This window comes from Sinocyclocheilus rhinocerous, unplaced genomic scaffold (assembly GCF_001515625.1).
Source record: "Sinocyclocheilus rhinocerous isolate Xijiao unplaced genomic scaffold, SAMN03320098_v1.1 scaffold76, whole genome shotgun sequence".
Taxonomy (NCBI): domain Eukaryota; kingdom Metazoa; phylum Chordata; class Actinopteri; order Cypriniformes; family Cyprinidae; genus Sinocyclocheilus; species Sinocyclocheilus rhinocerous.
In genome coordinates, this window is record NW_015632724.1 from 206,647 (window position 1) to 226,636 (window position 19,990).

General features: G+C 36.6%; 1 protein-coding gene across 1 annotated transcript in view; it reads left to right on the top strand.

Annotated features, from left to right (window-relative positions):
* LOC107742903 (tubulin polyglutamylase TTLL7) overlaps positions 1–19,990 on the top strand; it is a 78,880-nt gene that overhangs the window by 7,066 nt on the left and 51,824 nt on the right. The window contains exons 3-8 of the mRNA XM_016555984.1: positions 3,729–3,850; positions 5,664–5,731; positions 5,867–6,025; positions 8,828–9,044; positions 10,159–10,323; positions 11,699–11,857. Of these exons, the coding sequence (XP_016411470.1) occupies positions 3,729–3,850; positions 5,664–5,731; positions 5,867–6,025; positions 8,828–9,044; positions 10,159–10,323; positions 11,699–11,857 (890 nt within the window). The remainder of the gene's footprint in view (positions 1–3,728; positions 3,851–5,663; positions 5,732–5,866; positions 6,026–8,827; positions 9,045–10,158; positions 10,324–11,698; positions 11,858–19,990) is intronic.

Consider the following 19,990-nt stretch of genomic DNA (forward strand, 5'->3'; position numbering starts at 1 on the left):
TTCTACTAACCCTAAACCTACCCTGTCTACTCTGAGAGTTAGTAGACATGTAGTTGCAAATTAATGATAATTAGTTGACATGTAGTTGACATGTAGTTACAAAGTTACTTATAGTTAATAGAATGTCTAAAGTGGACTATCGAAATAAAGTGTAACCTTCCAGTGTTATCTAATCTCAATGAGTGGATAGTGCTACGACAATGGTGACTGGTCTTCTTGTTGCGCGCCCCGGCCTACACCAAAAAAGGGACGCTGGAGGCTCGCACAGGACACTGGAAGGGGCAGCATCCATGGCGCTTTGGTAGGGATCCCAATTCGTCGGTCACGACGTGACTCTTAGTGACCGACTGAAAGGGAATGTCTCGTTTATGTATGTAACCCTCGTTCCCTGAAGGAGGGAACGGAGACGTCACGTCCCGTCGCCACGGCTGCTGTACCGCCGCTGAGCGGCCGGTAATACCGATAAGCTTCAGGACAAACGATACTGTTATCGATACTTGCATTGTTTTATCTCCATATACTTCAATGTTAACGACGGAGATGTCACGTCCCGTCGCCACGGCTGCTGTACCGCCGCTGAGCGGCCGGTAATACCGATAAGCTTCAGGACAAACGATACTGTTATCGATACTTGCATTGTTTTATCTCCATATACTTCAATGTTAACGACGAATTAGAAGCTGCTGCTTGTCATTTTCCTTCACTGAATGATGTGGCTGACGTTTGCTCGACGTGCGTGTGATATCCATGCGCATGTGCGGTTTGTGTTTGCGTGCAATCAGTCATGGCGGCAAGAGTGAAACATCTACCTCAAGCAATGCGCTGTATTATGTCTCGCGGCTCCAGCTCCAACTGAAACTCGCGAGACACATTCACATTAAATGTTGATTTCGTAGAGTTACACTCACGAGACACTGCACTTATTCGCAATTACAAAAGTACATTATTTCCGTGTGCTTTAAAGCCTTGCCGGTTAAACGTTTTATTTGCGTGATGTTCTAACATGTGCTTATTCAGAGCGTCTACACCCGAAGGGTCCGTACACTAAAAGGCCGGTCAAACAGCACCTGATTACTTAGTTATCTTAATTATCATCTGATTGCGCTAATACTGTCAAAAACACACAAGGTTTACATATAAACACAGTTAATTATGTCTAAAGTGAAAGTAAACAGTTGAGAGAAAAACAGATGTGTGCAGCTCTTAAAGCGGCAGTACTAAACATGCTGCCGCTTGTCATTAAAGGGATAGTTCACCCAAAATTCTGTCATTATTTACTCAGTCATGTTGTACCAAACATGTATAAATTTTTATTTATTCTTGTGCTGAACACAAAAGAAGATATTTTGAAGAACGTGGGTAACCAAACAGTTGCTGGTACCCACTGACTTTAATAGTAGGAAAAATGAAAGTCACTGGGGACCAATTTAAAATTCAGGTTTAAAACAACTTGAGAGTGAGTAAATGATGACACAATTTTCATTTTTGGGTGAACTATTTCTTTAATGTTAATAAAATAAAACACAAAGAGAAAAATAACTCACTCTTGACTGAAGAACTTTAATACAGTTGCTAAAGTTCAGAAGTAATAAAATAACTTTTTCAAATTTTCAACAATCCGGACACAAGCTTTAGGACCTCAGACCAGCTCTTTGTCTGTTACGGAGGCCGGCAGAAGGGGAATGCCGTCTCTAAGCAGAGGATGGCCCACTGGATAGTGGATGCCATCATCCTGGCTGATCAGTCACAGGGTGTGCCCTGCCCGTTCAGGTTGCGAGCTCACTCTACTAGAGGTGTGCATCTCCTGGGCGCTGGCTCTCTCGAAGCGAGATCCCAATTCGTCGGTCACGACGTGACGTCTCCGTTCCCTCCTTCAGGGGGGAGTTACACAACTAAAATCATTCATGTACTCTCAACTCAAAGGAATTAAGTAAAGTGGTTGAAAAGAATTGTGTTTGATTAACTTCATTTACTTAAGTAAATTGAACAAGCATCAAATGTTATTTTTGGTCTACTTCATTGAAACTTTCTTTCAAAATGAAAATATTGAGTTGAGCCAAAACGCAACTGTTTCATGTCAGTTTAACACAATGCGATGAAAACCTAATACAATGGTGTTAAATGAAAATTATTTTTTAAAATAAACTGAACAGTATCGTAAAATCATGTTTTTGAGTGACCCTCACACAAAACTTTCTCTCAAACAAAAAGATAATTCTGTATGATTTATAAGCTTGTTTCCTCATGGGGACCAAAGATTTAATCCAATGGAATACAATTAACACTTGAATACAAAATCACATCTTCACCACACTTAGTCAACGCATCTCATATATGACTGAAATATATGACTTTAAATCTCAACATATTGTCTGTCTGATTATTTTGCCATTCTCTCATTTACTGAGCAACACACATGACCTAGCCCATGTGTGGCTAATACGCTCCATTACACGTACAGTGCTAGCAAAGCAACATAAGGTACAGCGATATGAAATAACTTCAGTTAATATGTCTAATAAATCTAATGTACTGTACAACTTTATTTTTACAACTTATGTCGTACAACTTTTTTATTTTATGTTTGTCCATTTGGTAATTGATCCTTACTATTCCTAATTAGGCTTATTATTTACCATCTTAGGCTCATTTTGAGTGCAAGGTATGTGCTTTCTGTAAATGTAATTGTTTAGTTGATTTATTTATTTTTATTAATTCATATTGTGGTGTACTTTCAAAGGTTTCACACACTTTAAGAAATGTGTCAATACGTTCAAGGGCTTTGATATTCAGTTTTTCAGTGTCTAATAAGCATTACATAACACAATATAAAATTACAACATACAAATTTTAATTATATATTTCTCTCTCTCTCTCTCTCTTTCTTTTAAACACATCATAATTATATGGAGCCCTGCACATGATATGGGAAAAATATAGCTATATATATTGTGGCGAAAGAATTCAAACTATGAATTTGTTCCCTTGTTCCCTGGAATGCAAAGACGTGTTCTGTGTAAACAGCCCTTAAAAAGGGTTTTCTTATATTCTCAAATATTTATTAAACAGTTTGTGCAGCAAACTTACTTTTATGTGAAAATCTCAACTATCTCTTGGATTCTGAAGCTAAGAAAGAATGTTTACTTTTTACATTTAAATACTTAGTATTTAGTTTTTAGTATTCTGAAGTAATAGTAGAAAAATACAATTAAATGGACACTTTTTTTTTTACTGAAACATATGTTTGGGATACTTTAACTGAGTAACATTTTTACACACCGCCCATATTTGAACTTAGTATAAGTGTAATGCTTTAGAGTAATTCTCTTAATTAACAATTATATAATTACTTAACAGGCATAACAAGTTTTTAAGCTTTTGGTTTTACTGGATTTCAGTGCAAGCCACACCGATTTGGTTTTATTCAGTAATGCTGATGTTTATGAAAAAAATCAACATAATTTTATCATCATAATATTACCAGTTATTACAACTATGTGATGTTTCTTGGAAAGATAATGTAATGCAGACATAATATTATAGCACTTGGGCTGATGCAAAAGCATAAGTCAAGGATAATCACAAGTTTTTATTTCAAGAAAGAACAAGAGGATTTCTGTTGTTGAGTTCTACCAATGAAGCCAGTTGTTTGTGTCCATTCAGTCATGGAAACAGCAATCTGATCCATTGTCAATGCATATCAAGAAACTAATTTGATTTACTTTCAGTTCGTATTGTCATTGAGGAGATGACCTTTCAAAAAGCCAGAGATGATGATGAGATGGCCAATCTCATCTGGAACGACTCTGCTGTGCAACATGAGAAAATCGCTGAGCTCAGGAACTATCAGGTATTGTGATTTTCCTTTCAGTTAAAAAAATAAATAAGTAAAAGCCAACATGTTGCTAAAGTCTACTTTTATTTTCCATGGCTTTAAGAGATCATTGACCATTACCATGGCTTATACTCATTTTCCTAAAACCCTTCACAGGAATTTGCAGTTTAATCAACTGAAGTCATCTAATGTACCTAAGTCAATCTAATGTCAAACCAAGAAAAAAAAACTTAAACCAGGCAAAAAACTATTTTAAAAGCTCATCCTATGCACGTTTGTTGTAGAGTTTTTTTTTTGTTTTTTTTTGTTAGAGGCATCGTCTCCCATTCCAGTTGTCCAGCTTTTCCACTCTTCCAAACTTCCATTTGTGTCTGGTCTGTGTAGCTTTCCACGCCACAAAAGCATCTCACCCAGAACGTTATAGTGTAGGACTGGGTCTGTAGATGCCAAACTCTCTGTTTATCTATTAATATCAGATTCAAAGCTGCAAGAAGTTAAAGCACTTTGACGTTAGCATGTTGCATGCAGCACATCACTCTAATGTTTTTATGCATATCAAACAACAATATTGGGCTTTTTTTTTTTTAATTGCACTGATTTGATTTAAGTCTGTTAACAATCAGTCATTCTCTCACTTCGTCTGCCATCTTTGATTTATTTTGTTTCACTGAGCTTGTTGCAATGCATTCAGAAATTGCCTTCTCTGTGAAGGATATACACCATGCTGTCTTAAAATTGTGCTAAAACAAGGTCTCTTAGGAGGCAGCTTAGTGTTTGAATTGACACAAATACAAAATAATAACACACATTCAAACAAACAATGTTACATAACATACACGACAAATACTTACTACCTTTTAGAAAGTTTCTAGGTTCATTTTTCTCTGCCAACGATACATTTTTTACCTCTTAGTGTGTCATGATTTCCATATAAGCTATATAAAGGCTGGCTTTTGGATTAAGCTAAAACAACCTTAAATTAATAGATTGCCCAAAAATTCTGTTATAATTTACTCACCCTCAATAAACCACTGGAGTTATTTAAACCACTCAAGGTACACGTTCAGTATCAATACCAGATATTTCAATATCAGAACCAGCAGCATGAATGTTCTTCAGATTTTCTGCTTTTATTTTATTTTTGCATTTACATTCAGTATGACATAAAAGATCCGAAACGTTGTGTTAGGGCTTGCTTTCATAAAGCAACTCTGCATGTCTGTCTAATATTCCCTGTCACATATCACAGGATTACATTCGTAAAGAAAAATGCCCCAAACAATTGGCTTAGATGCTTTGCTTCATATAACACTTTTCATAAAGTTGTGTTTTGTTACTTTCATTTTTGGAAAAGCATGTTGTGCTTTCACACTTACTAAAATGTTTGTTCCACAGTTTTTTTTCTTGCTTTCCTGTGATTGGCTCGGCTGCCAAGCTACAGGTCATATGAGTCAAATTAATGGCCCTGTTCAGCCTCATTTGCTCAAAGGATACAGAAAAACTCTCCACCCCCTCCCTTCCTCTTTGCATTCAAAGCAATTCATTCATCTGTCAGTACCTACAACTACATGGGCTCTGATGCAGAACCAATTACCTTGGCCCTTAGAGTCAAAATTGATCGTCTTTTTTTGTTTTAAATTAAAAACAATGTGGGGAACTAAATAGGGGTTAAGAAAGGTCTGACAACCACCTTTTGTTTTGAGTCTGTAATTGGACATAAATGTCAAAATATTATAGTCTCAGTTCAAGACTTGGGCTCTAATATTGTGTTTTTCCTCTCAAAGGTGAATAACCAAGTGCCCTCTAACAGTGTGATTATTTTCCTCAGAGGATAAACCATTTCCCAGGAATGGGTGAGATCTGTCGGAAAGACTGCTTGGCAAGAAACATGTCCAAGTGAGTTCAAAAACATGATACCATATCAAATACATGACTGATTACAGCTGCCCTCCAGCCAAGAAAAGTTGACTTGAACTCTTTTTTTTTTATAAATTTTTTTTTTTTATTGTAATATCCTCTTTCTTTCCTTAGAATGATTAAAAGTCAGCCTCAGGAATATAGCTTCATCCCCAAAACCTGGATCTTCCCAGCCGAGTGCACGCAGTTCCAGAACTATGTAAAGGAGCTGAAACGAAAACGCAAGCAGAAAACGTTCATTGTTAAGCCTGCAAATGGAGCCATGGGCCATGGGTAAGTTACAGCAGATTGGAAATTTTGCATCCTGTATGAGTGTGTTGTTCTGGAATATTTCTTAAAATGTAGATTATTTGTAATTTTCCCATGGGCAGCATACTGCTACAAAAGTGGCAAAAATTTCCCAGTAAAATTATGCTATTTGAAAAGTTTCTATTTCTGACAGACCAGAAGTCATTCATTTATAATTGAAAGTAGTACAGGAGTTGCATGGAGTTCCAACCTTCTTTGTATTTGGATCCGATATGAGCTTTTGTTGCATTGAAATATTTGAACTTTTGCAGTTAGACTGTATGTGATCGCCCAACTAGTTGTGACATATTCAAATCAAAACAATGACCATGAGGTGAGAATTAACAATATTTTTCCACTAAAACATTATTTTATAATCTATTTTTGTAAAATTTTTTGTTATGGATAATTATGTCTGACTCTTAAATAATTGTTTATAATTGAATAAGCGGAGGGTAATGGCAAAGTCCCTTTAGGGCAAGTCATTTCACTCGGTGGCCATCTTTGAAACGCCTCTCGGGCATTCAAGTGCAGCTCCTAACTCATTGAATAGGGAAACATTAAATGCTCCAAATCTGGTCACCAAGCTTGCGATTAAATTTCATATTTGAAATCACCAATGAAATCTGACAACAACTGTCTCATAAATGTTGTTTCTTTTGCTCAGATAGCATTAAAAAGCTTATTTTTCAGGCTAGACGAGCCAGTGTGCATGTGCAGTCCTAAGCACGTGCATCTCAGAATGCTGACTGTTTCTATAGCAACGAGTTTCTAACTGCAGCTGCAGTGATGCGATGACGACCGATCGGCGATTGGCTCTTTTGTTGAGAAGGCGGTACTATTTCACCATACTCCGCCACTTTCTCCCATTCATAAGTAATAGGAGTGCACTGTCTTTATATGTTTAGTATGTCTTGTTAATGGTCACTTCATGACCAATTTGAAAGTTCAGTACGACTGCTTTTAGGGGTGAATTGTGACAATGATCACAAATAGTTAAGAATAAGCTAGTTCCGGTTTGTTGAATTAGAGTTGGCGCTAAACTGAATAGGACAGCGGCCCTCCAAGGCCACGAATGGACACCCCTGGGTTAGGGTTAGGGCAGTGATTTGTTGATAGGAGTATCGTTCCATTTCCCACTTATGTATATAAATAATATTGTGCCACCGCAGTAACCCTATTAATAACCCAAACACCAACCCTTTATTTTAATACCTGAACCTTATTCTTAAGCCGAAAGTGTACAGCAGCAGATGGGGCACTAGATTTATTTATGACTGTCTTTTATCCATTCGTAAATTAATATTTCTATGGTCATACGCTACAGCAAGCCGGTACTTATTAAAATGAGAAGTCATCAAAGGTTGAGTTATCTTGCCGCATTTAACAAGTGAAAGAATATTGTCTGCTAGGCTGGAGATTAAATTTGAAAAAGCGTAGCGTGACGCAGGAAATTAAGTTATATCTTACTATGTATTTATTTTTCAGGCCGAAAACTAAATGAATATTGTTTGTGTCTAAGCAGAGGCTTGTTAAAAACTGTGGAGGGCTAAAAGACGAGATCCCCACTGGTGCCAAATTAAACAGTCAGCCAAAGTGGGTTTTGATTACCTGCCATCAGCCCTCATCAATCATGTCATGCAATTCAAACAACCCCATTATCCTCTACAACATCACACAACACAAGCTACTGGACGCTAAACACACACCTGAGCCAGCGGACGCCAAGTGCAGGGCTAGAGACTGTGTGCCAATACAGTGGAGATAAGGAAGATTGTCTGGTGTGTTGCTTTTGGCTGAGCACCAAATTCAAGTACACTGAACTCCCTTTGCAATAGCCGAAGCAATTAATATTTCATTTGTAATTATAAATAAAATTTTTATATATGAAACAAAACACCTTTTTACCGATAAGCAGCTATAGATGTGGCATTTCTTATTGAAAACTATGCATTTGAAGTGTAATAAATCCTGGAAACCCCTCAAGAGCCACTTATGATAGAAATGAGACTCAATCACGGTAAATCATTTTTAATTGTTTTAATTAAGCGACTCTTTTTGTGGCCCTTTTTCTTATTTGGCCATTTTCTGCAGCTTTGTTCTTGTACTAAACAAACAACCGTAAATGAGTTAAATGTATCACAAGTCACAAGAGAATCTTTCGTAACACCACAATTCTTGAGAACATTCAGCTGTGTTTTAATAGTGCTGAACCTCTGCATCTAATTGCAGCAAGAGCAAGCAGACAAATTATTTTGCAATATTTAGCAGCTGACATAGCTAACAAATGAACTGTGATGATCGAGCCCTCCTTCAGCAGCTTGTGGTCTTTGGAAAGTTGACGTCTCAGGTAAACGCTGAGGCCACATGCAAACCGGACGAAGAGAAACATGCAACCAATTAAGTTAATGCGGACCAATGGCTGTATATTTTACCGTCAAAGCTGGTTTTTCTAAGGCCCCTTTGTTTGTTAAACATCCAAACTTCACTTTTTTATGTGTTTGGTACTGGTGAATGCATCGTCATCTGTATACTAGAGCAGCCAAGAGCTGGAGATCTGTTCAAGCTCAAAACCAAAGGAAATAAATGATGGCAGGGCTTGAAACAGACCAAGACGTCTGGTCCTATTAACCTGGGTCTAGTCAGGGTCCAGGGACCAGCGATAGAGACAGCACCTTAATAAACTCACTCTCTCTGACACACTTCAGAAGTTTGGATTTTTAACTAACAATAAAATATGCAGCACACTTTTGGGATGTGCGCTGAATCTTATCCGTTTTCCCCCAGGATATCTCTGATTCGGAATTGTGAAAAGCTCCCGGTGCAGGAACACTTCATTGTGCAGGAATACTTAGACAAGCCCTTCCTCATGGAGGGCTACAAGTTTGACCTGAGATTCTACATTCTTGTTACTTCCTGTGATCCGCTACGTGTCTTCCTCTACAACGACGGCCTGGTGCGAATGGGTACAGAGAAATACCACATGCCAAACGAGTCAAACCTGGTAAGTTGGTATATGATGTCAATCATGTAAGTGACGTGAAAATTTCATTCTATGTCGTAAATGGACTTACAGTCAAAATGAACTCAGTTCCATTAATGGGCAGAATCCTCCACTTTATAAAACTGTCATGGAGACACTTTTCACAATCCAATCAGTTCCTGATGGATACAAGCAATTGTAAATGCTGTTTTTTATACTGACTTTAACGCTCTCACACATAATTGAGATAATAGGCATTAGTCAGAGTAAACACCATATGTAATTGTGATGAATATGAGTGTATTGCTGCAGTTGTTACATAGTAAATTGTTACACAAGTTGCAAAGTATGCATAGAAGATATCATGTAAATTCAACCATATGCAAAACGATTCATATAAAAGCTAAATCACACTGTAAATTGTATGTAAACAATTGTAAAACAATTCTTGTATAAACTGTTGCATTGTAAATCTTTGTAAAACCATTCATAGGTAAACTGTCACATAGTAAATATTCGTAAAACCATTCGTTGGTATTCGTAAATGGTTGTGTCAGGAATATGGGCTGTCTGTGTGTATTTTGCTCCCCATGTGCTCCCATTGACCTAGTTTTCCCTCATGTCTGACATGTCCATATTTGGTTTTACCTGTTCCTGTTCCCATTGTGTTTCGTTGATTCCAGGTGTGTCTCGTCATCCCCTCGTTAAGTTGATTACGTAAGCTCTGTTCTGTTCTGTTTGCTTTGTCCGGTGTCTAATGTCTTCTGGTTCCCTATGTTTGTGCTATGTGTATTCCTTTGGATTATCATTAAAGACTGGTATTTGAGTTTATTCCTACATCTCCTCGTCTCCTCGTTCCTCGCTCCACGCCGTAGCAGCAAGAGTGACAGGTTGCATTGTACACCATCTGTAAAACAATTTTTAACGTAATCTGTTGTAAATCTTTCTTCCGTAAAATGTTGCATTGTAAATCTTCATAAACTCATTCTTGTGTAAAATGTAGAATTACATGTATTCATAAAATATTCTTATGCAGATGTTTGCGTTGTAAACTATCTATTATGTTGACCATAAATGTGACCATTTATATAATAATGGATGTACGCTCTTATGGATCTTAATTTTTTTCCCTCAGAACCAGCTGTACATGCACTTGACCAACTACTCCGTAAACAAACACAACGAGAACTTTGAGCGAGATGAAACGGTGGACAAAGGCAGCAAGCGCTCTATTGGTTGGTTCACAGAGTTCCTTCGAACCAACGATTACGACGTGGCCAAATTCTGGGGCGATGTATCAGTGAGTTGTTTTTCATTTTTATTGCTTAGTCTCTTCAATATCTTTTAATCTAAGGCTGCATGATACGATGGAAATATGATGTACAACACAAACCTGTTTGATAACATGACGCAATGAAAGATTATGTAATTGGAAATTTTAGCTACTCGCGCCATGAGCAATGTGTGCCAAGTTAATAGAAGTTCTACAAAAATTTAGAACTTTTAAAAATGTGTCTGCATGCTTGTCTTTATGCATATGATGTCATTGGTTCACACCCATATCAGAAGACACTGCACACCCAGTCTTTTCTCCACATTTCCATTACAGATGAATGCCTTTAATTTCATATCGCAATGCATATCACAACCCTGATGATAAGCTTTTCGAGGTTTGCAGTATTTTCAGAATTCGATAGATCATGCAGCCCTACATTAATCAGCCTCTCTGACTCCAGTTTCTCAATTGAATCAAATTTTCCTTTCAAAAAACAAATTTGTTTCCTGTCAGGGTGTTACCAGTGTGACAGCTCTGCCCTTATCTTTCCTGTGTTTCTGTTTGCCGTCTCTTCCTCCATGCTGTCCACTTCTGTCTTTTGATCTAATTGTAATTCTTCCATCTTTTCAAATTGAGAGCTCATCCACTCATTGCACAACTCCATTTATTGACTCCTTTGCCAACATTCAGAAGTGGTACATTTTACCCAGTGTGCACCTTGTCTATAATCCAGCGCCTCTTTATTGGCTCACAAGCTGTCCTTATTTATTGAAGAAATTTCTCAGATGTCAGAAGACTCTACTAATAACTTATGTTATATTTTCATTTATGTGTCAGAACAGATATGCATGAACATTTTCAGTTTAGCTGAGGACAAACACACACACAAACACACGCACATGATTCTTTCTGTTCTCTGTGGAGGATGCATGCTGGGATCTAACCTGCTTCTCCGGAACTGCACGTTTGGGGTCCACGGGACACTCAGCAAACGTCCCGCTGGTTATCTGCCCCTCATACCTCAACACAGCCTCTGTTTAATCATGCAGGGAGACCGCCGGCCTGCCAGACCTCTGATAAGAGAGTACAGCAGCTGATATAGGCCGTCTGTTCCTGTCTTCCTAAGATCTGCCCCTGTCTTCCCGTAGCGTGCTGTCAGTCTTTGACCTATCATGTCTCTTCAGGGAGCTGGGATGTTAATGAGTCCCTCATACGGGCTGTTTGCACATGCAATGAGATTTCACGAGCATATCCTCACCGAGAGTTAACACAATGTCATGCACTTCTTGTGATTCAAGCAATTCAATTCACAACGTTCACTTTTGAATGTACTGATTGAAGTTGTTTAAATTGGTTGTGTCTTATATAACAAATGTGTGTTTTGTGCTTGTGTTTGCAGGAGCTGGTAGTAAAGACCCTGATAGTGGCCGAGCCACATGTGCTCCATGCCTACCGAATGTGCCGCCCGGGCCAGCCACCAGGTAGCACCAGCGTCTGCTTTGAGGTGCTGGGTTTTGACATAATCCTTGACCGCAAGCTCAAGCCCTGGCTGCTAGAGGTCAGTTTTCACCCTCTCTCCTCAATCAGTCCACTTCTTCATCCGCCCCACTTGTGCTGATATACAGTTCATATTTGAGTGTCCTCACTTGTAGGAAGCCATGATGGAGGATAGATCTTATGTTAATAGCTGTATATTGTGAAATCCAGTATTCATGAAGTAGCATTTACATGCAGTAGGCAGGCTGTATGTACTATTCATATATATTTTCTCATTAAATCTTGGTCAACAGTGTGTTTTAATTCAAATTTTTGTTGACAAAATAAAAAAACAGCTCAGATACTGATAGACCTTAGTCAGGGTATTGCAATATTTAATTTTTGACAGGAATGAAAATGAGGCTGTGAGGAATATAATAACTTCAATGGATTGTATGGTTGTTTAACAAAATACTGATTGTTCGGTTGAAGTAATAACTTCCCGGAAAAAAATAAAAATAAATAAATAAATCAGTAGACAAAAACTTAATAAAACAGTTTTGAATGTTGTGAGTGGTAAAAATTATGTGATCTAGGACCTTTATACAGTTCTTGCCATTATAAAGACTGAAAGTCTATCCCTCACAGCCTCATTTTCATCCTTGTTAAATTCAGTATGGCATCTAACCCGACTAAGGACTTTTGTGTTTTGTATAATATTAAAATGGTTACATTTCTAAATGACTTTATAGCAATAAAGAAAGTTAACAAAGGATATTTCCTCTCAGATCTTCATTTTTTTTTCTATTCAAATTTTGTTGACAAATTAAAAAACTTTTTGGTACACTACAAGCTACTGATGATTCTAACTGTGGTACTAACTGTCTTTTGTATAATATAGTGCTGTCAAACGATTAATCGCATCCAAAATAAAAGTTTTTGTTTACATAATATATGTACGTGTACTGTGTATACAGTGGTGTGAAAAAGTTTTTTAATTGTTTGCATATTTGTCACACTTAAAAGATTCAGATCATCAAACTAATTTTAATATTACACAAAGATAACCTGAGTAAATACAAACTGCAGTTTTGAAATTATGATTTCATTTACAGTATTAAGGGAAAAAAGCTGTCCAAACCTGCCTGGCACTACGTGAAAAAGTAATTGCCCCTAAATCTAATAACTGGTTGTGCCACCCTTTGCAGCAACAACTGCAATCAAGCGTTTGCGATAAATGGCAATGAGTCTTTCACAGCCCGTTCAGGTTGCGAGCTCACTCAACTAGAAGTGTTGCATCCTCCTGGGTGGATATCTGTAGAGCTGCGGGCTGGGCGACCCCTAACACGTTCGCTAGATTCTATAGCCTTCGTGTGGAGCCAGTATTCTCCTGTGTTCTCACCTCAAACGGGTAGAAGCACTGAGGCCCCGGCTTCGGGTCGGCTTGCTAAAACCACTCCAGAGAGTCCATATAGTAGACCCTGTTGAGCTCCTCCGTCCCCTCGGCAGCCAGACATGGCGGAGCGTCCGGCGCCAGGCCTTCACTCATTGAATCCTCGAGAACCGGTAGAAGGCTGGGTTCCATATGTAAAAAAATATGTTATGTTTATATATTAAATATATTTATTTATAATATAAATTATATGAATATAAATATAGACGTAAATATTTTCAAAATATATACTGTATGTGTGTGTGTGTATTTATATATACACGTAATAAATATACACAAAACACACACATATTTTATGCAAACAAAAACTTTTATTTTGGATTCGATTTATCGCGATTAATCGTTTGACAGCACTAGTATAATATTAAAATTGTTTAATTGCTTAATGATTTTAATAGCGATAATGAAGGCAAAAATGGATAATTCACCTCAGATCTTGAAAATATCTTAAAAGCAACAAGAACTTTCAAACTGTTGACTGTAAGTGTATTTCCATGACAAACACTGTATCATTGTGACATTGAGAATGTATTTTAATATGGTTTAATGTTTTAGTAATTTGATGTTTCCGTTGATTATGTGTCTCTATTTGGTTGCGAGCATGAGACAGCAGCTCACTTTCAGAGAGAGCCCGCCCACATGCTCTGCTGTTTGTCTGTGATTTGCAGTGGTGGAAAGAGTACTGAAAAAATATACTCAAGTAACAGTACCATTACCTTCCAAAAAATGTAGTGCGAGTAGAGTAAAAGTACTTGTCCAAAAAAAACTACTTGAGTAAGAGTAAAAGAGTAGCCTATTTAAAAGTACTCATGAGTATTGAGTAGTGAGTACTGAGCTGTGGATTCTACCCCCTCATAATAAACGCTGTACACCGCAATTTATACATTTTAAAAACGTTGTACATTCTGTAATTCACATTATCTTATTTGTCATAAAGAATGCAGAATATCTATCATCCAGCAGTTTTAATTCTGACTGCCAACTCTTTAAAATACATCAAAACACCACGGAAACAGTATTCAGTTGAATAAAAGATGAAAGTTATTCTCAGTACAATCATCCACATTTAAATCATAAAGTTTGAAAAAATAGATTTAAAATCATGTGTAAGGCCACTGAGACAGCATGCTGTTGTGATTGATTTTGTCACATCTTATAGCTTTGTCGCATCTGGTGTGGACAGACAAATTGTTTGCCGCTGGAATCTTATCGCATTGCGTCTGATTAGGACGTAATTGCGTAATAACTGCGTAACTGTATTGTAGGAACATCTGGTTTGTTAGCACTAAATGTATTAGCAGTAGTTTTATGTTAACACGTTGCTAAGCTTATACTCTAATAAACTTAAAGGTACACACAAATTGGATAAAATACTCATTTTTTAACAAAAATTTTTTTTAATCAATGCTTTTCATTACTGAATGAATGATATCTACCATCTTTAATCATCTACATAATAATTTTTTTTACTGAGTGCATTGCAATGCATTCAGGGATTGTCTAATTCATGAAGGATACATGCAGTGCTCCTTTAGAATTGGTATCTTAGACATCTTAGAAGTACAGTGTTTTTGCTTATCTTTTGGAACTGCCTTTAATTCAGCTGCGAGTCTATGAGGCCTTAAAATGCTGTCTAGAAAGGCAGCTCAGCAGGTTTTTTGACAAAGATATGGAGTGGAATCATTGCTGGACATCCCTGATTTATCCAGTTTAATTTCGTGGGAATGGGAATAGGATGCATCGGCCTTGGTCTTGCTAAAGATGTCTTGGGTTTTGCATCCTTTTGTTCAACATTTCACCGTTTAAGGCAAACCATTCCATGTAATTCAGCTAAACAAGGGACTCCCACTGAAAGATGATCTAAAGAGGCAGTTGTTTGTGTTTGAAAACAGTTGGTTCCTCAGATTCTCGAGTTGGGCATTTTTTTTGTTCTGTTTCTCATTTTCATTTCCTTTTGCTGAGGTGTTCTGTAATGTTGGATGACAGTCGTCTAAACAACATTTTCCAGCCGTTCCCAGCATGCACATCTTTTAACTCAACAAACATAAAATTATTGTGCTGACTATGCCACTTCACCACACCATATGTTTGTCATGGATATTGCTTAATTAAAAACATTTAAAATATATATAGCAACTATCATTTTTGGTGAATTGTAAAGACAGTAAGACACCAAACATTCATAACTCATCCGGCATTTAAATGCGAATCAATGTCAAGTCACCTTTATTTATATAACGCTTTTAACAATACAGATTGTGTCAAAGCAACTGTACAGCATTAAATAGGATAATAGTGTGTCAATAATGCAGAATGATAATAGTAAACACTCAATTTTCAGTTAAAGGCAGTTCATCATTGAATTCAGTGATGTCATCATCCAGCTCAGTTCAGTTTAAATAGTATCTGTGCAATCAAGTCGGCGATATCGCTGAAAATTAAATGTTGAATCTGTTGAATTTTGTTTAGATTTTACAAAAAGAATCAATGTTGCTATCACAATTTTGTTCAAAAGTTTGAAATAATTACGAGTTTGTAATGTTTTTGAAAGAAGTCTCTTATGTTTACCAGAGTTGCACGTATTTGATCAAAACAGTGTAACATTGTGATATATTATTAAACTTTTAAATAACTGTTTTCTATTTGAATATATTGCGAAATTTATTTCTTGTGGTGCAAAATTTTCAGCATCATTACTCCAGTCTTCAGTGTCACATGATCCTTCAGAAATCATTCTAATATGCTGATTTTGTGCTCAAGAAATATTATTATTATTATTATTATTATGATAAATGTTGAAAACAGTTTTTGCTGCTTAATGTTTTGTGGAAACTGTGATACCTTACCATTCATATACTTCTATTCAGCAAGGATGCATTACATTAAATGATCAAAAGTGACAGTAAAAACATTTATTATGTTACAAAAGATTTCTATGCTGTTCTTATGAACTTTCTGTTCTTCAGAGAATTCTGAAAAAAAGTATAAGGATTTATATATATTATACAGCAAAAACTGTTTTCAACATTGATAATAATAAGAACCGTTATATTTAGTATTTAATAGAACCATTATTTCTGTCAGGACCACTATCGTCAAAGATGATTGACAATTAGCATACAGTTTGGATTGGCGGTATGGTTCTGTTCTGGGCAAGAACTCCCTGCGCATCCATGCAGCCTAGCATGAATGAGAGCAGGGAGAGCAGCAATAACCCCCCCAGGGTAAACAGAACAGAACCAACATAAATGTATTGCAGATATCGTTAAAATTCAATAATTTATGTACACATTTTAGAATTTGTCTGATTGAAAGGATAATCAGAAGGCTGAATCCTGACTGACAGAGGAGGAGCTGGGGATGGAGGAGGGTAACTTTTTTTAAAAACACTGAAAAAAAAAATCATAATTATTCTAGTGTTTTTACTGGAAGTGTCCATATTTTGATAACCTTTTTTCTTATTTAGCATTATATAGTGTTTAAGCATTTTTTTTTTTTTTACATTTTAAACAACCAACGGTGAGGGTTGGTTGCATGCCAAAGGGGAAGAATTATGAATAAAATTTGTAGGACTGTCAATCTAAGCTGTAATACTCAAAATATTCTTTGTTTGGTTTTGATGTCATTGAACAATAAGCTGACCACAGCAGTCCATTCTGCTAATCAATGTTATCAATCTGTCCGATGTAGACTTGTAGGTTGCATATTTTTGTGTTTCGTCTACTATGTTTTCCCATGACGTCTTTGGCCGTTGGGACGCATCATGCATGCTATGTTTTTAAAATGACGTGTCAGGTAAAAACAGTTTTCTGCTGCACTCTGTTCTAGATGTCTACCAGTTTGAGTACATGGACGTGTCCTTTGAGAAGATTTCTTTTTTTGCTCATTTTGCAATGCCTGTCCACAGTAAAAGTCATTTTGATGAAGCATGTTGACTGCAGACTCTCAAAAATGTGGTACTTTGAGTTTGGAATTAAATTCCTTATTATGCCATTTACAGACTGGCCAATGGGCATGATTAAATACATACTTTTTAAAAAGTGTTATTTTTATAATTGATTTTTCTCTGTTATATTGGCTGCCCTGCAAATTTTTTGAACACTTTCGGCTTGAGGAATTTGGCCACCTTGTGTGTTTTAACATCTGAAGTGGGGTTCCTGCACAACAACAAGGATAAATGCTTAAATAGCAGCGTATTCAGGACTGACGTTCAGCATAAACACAGGGCTGAGTTTGCTTACACCAGAGCAAGAGCAGACTCTCTCCCCTCTTTCCTCCGTTTGACAGACACTCTGCAGAAATCTAGGTCAGGACTGTGAGTTAAGACGGTTAAGATGCAGGAATGCTGGTGCACTGACATGTGGGGTAATGTGCTGTTTGCTAGCCCAGAAAGTTCCATGTCAGGTTTTCTGGATCGCCCACACTTCTGTGTGGCAGTTAAAGCATGACCTAAATCTTTTAACCCAAAAGTTCTGGCTGCAGCTTCCATCTTACTAACACATTCTAGAATGTAAAATGCCCATGGATGAATTTATTTTATTAAATTTTTGCCATTGGTTAAATCCTCAGAATAATTTTGAGGAATTTGTAGTGTGGCTTTTTTTTTTTTTTTATGTTTGCCACTTTCTGAATTTTGTGGAATTGGATCAGGTTTCAGGCTATATTGAACTTCTATTTTGCACATAAGCAGCATAGCTTTTGTGCAAGTGTGCTAACTGCTTGTCCAAAGACAAGTGGATTTTTTTTGTTGTTTTAAGTCAAGTCATTGTGAAAGTATGCTGCAGGTTTTAAGAATGTCTAGCGTTGAGCGACGGACGTTCCCGGCAGTTCTCCGGCGCTGTGCATATCTCTTTGTAGGTTTTGGGAGGAGAACACAAACTGTGGTGGTAGGCGCAGTCGTTCAGCTCCAGTAATAATGATCCCTCAGTGCTACTAGCAGCCGCCACAAACTCCCATCAATTAACATCCCACAAGCCCCTGACTGAGGGAGAAAAAAAGCTGTTTCTTTTTCACGCTACATTTACTGAGCGAACATTTATTTCCGATTTCAAGTGATTAGTCAAGACACATATCCACACTGCAGCGTCTGACGGAGAGAGGCAGGAGGTGTGATTTTCTGCTGTCTGTTCTCTTATGAAAGTTTCAAAGCTGACTGTCCTAATCTTTAGCGGATAAATATTGGGAATTGTCTGCTACGGTATTCTTTCAACTTCCTCCATCGGCCTCTATTTGATTTCAGTTTTGATGGCTCACTCTTATCAGATATTCTATCAAATTTATTTCTTTGAAACAGAAATTGTTATGATACATCTACAATTATAATTTATTCAGTTTTTATTGCATCTGCAGGTCTTCTGATTCTTTTATCAAGACACTGCCGCAGTGGCGACAAAAAAGTAAAATGTAACCTCTTACTCTGACAGAGGAATGTCATATTCTCCTTTTTCTAAATTTCTTATCAAAAGTTTTTCATTTTATTTTCGTTTTTTTCCCTCTTATTTGCAAATGAGGCTGAAATGTCAGCTGAGGTTTACTCTTTCTTTCTCACGCGCACACACACACACACACACACCTTACTGAGAGCTCTAAAACTTGCTTTTAATGGACTCCAGCTCAAATAAACATCGTCATACATTCATTGACAATAAATGCACAGTTGCAACACAAAACCAGCACACTCAAATACACAGCATTCTAATGCAAACTTCTGTACATATACACCTCGTAATTAACGCGCACACACACACACACACACACACGCGTGCGTGCATTAATTAACATACACATTTTTAAAACCACACATAAACACTAAAACAATTGTTTTCAAACTAAGGGACTTCCAGGGGGTCTCAAGGAATGCTAAATTTACCACTGAAAATTTACAAAACACATTTTTTTTCAGGGCTGTCAAAGTTAAAATATTCACTAAAAATGTGCTATTAAATATGTATTTTTAGTAATTTACTGCTTTTTGTGTTCTGCTTTCTAAAGACTAATTAGGAAGCAAATTAATTGTGATTATTTTATTTTATTGACAGCAATAGTTTTTAACAGTAAAAAAATCCAAACCAAATCTGCATATAGTTATTTATTTTTATATTTTGTTGTAGCTTTCTATTGAGTTTCTCCTCGCCATTGTCACCTTTAGCTTGTTCACTGAGGGTGTTATGGCAATATTCTCTGCTTAGTGCTTAATGAGCTGAAGATGTTTCTTTTTTAGGTTTATACATACTGTATAAATATATACTGTAACTGTAATAGCTGCTAGAAAAAAGATACACTTAATACAAAGTTAATATTTCCAAATAATATTTTAAAATGTTTTTAGTACAGTGAAAATATTTATGCTTAATAATTCACACAGTATAAATGGGTCTTTATAGACAAAAATACATATATAAAATGCATTTACGTGAAAATACATGTGTAATACAATTGAAAAATATATACTTTTTTTTACTTTATACCATTTTCACCAATGTGGTTTTGTCAGATTTAGCACACTTTTGGATGCACATTTTCCTTTAAAATATGGTTTAAGTAGGTATACACCAGGGTTCCTCAATTAGTTTTCGCCGAAGGCCGTATTCTACCAACAATACCAAGCCAAGGGCCACTGACCTATATATATATATATATATATATATATTTATATATAAAATTTTTATTATTATTACAATTATCATATTATTGTTGCTTTTGTTAAAATAATCACAAGATGGTCACAAGATGAATATTCAGATTTTTCCCCCCCAGTAGTCT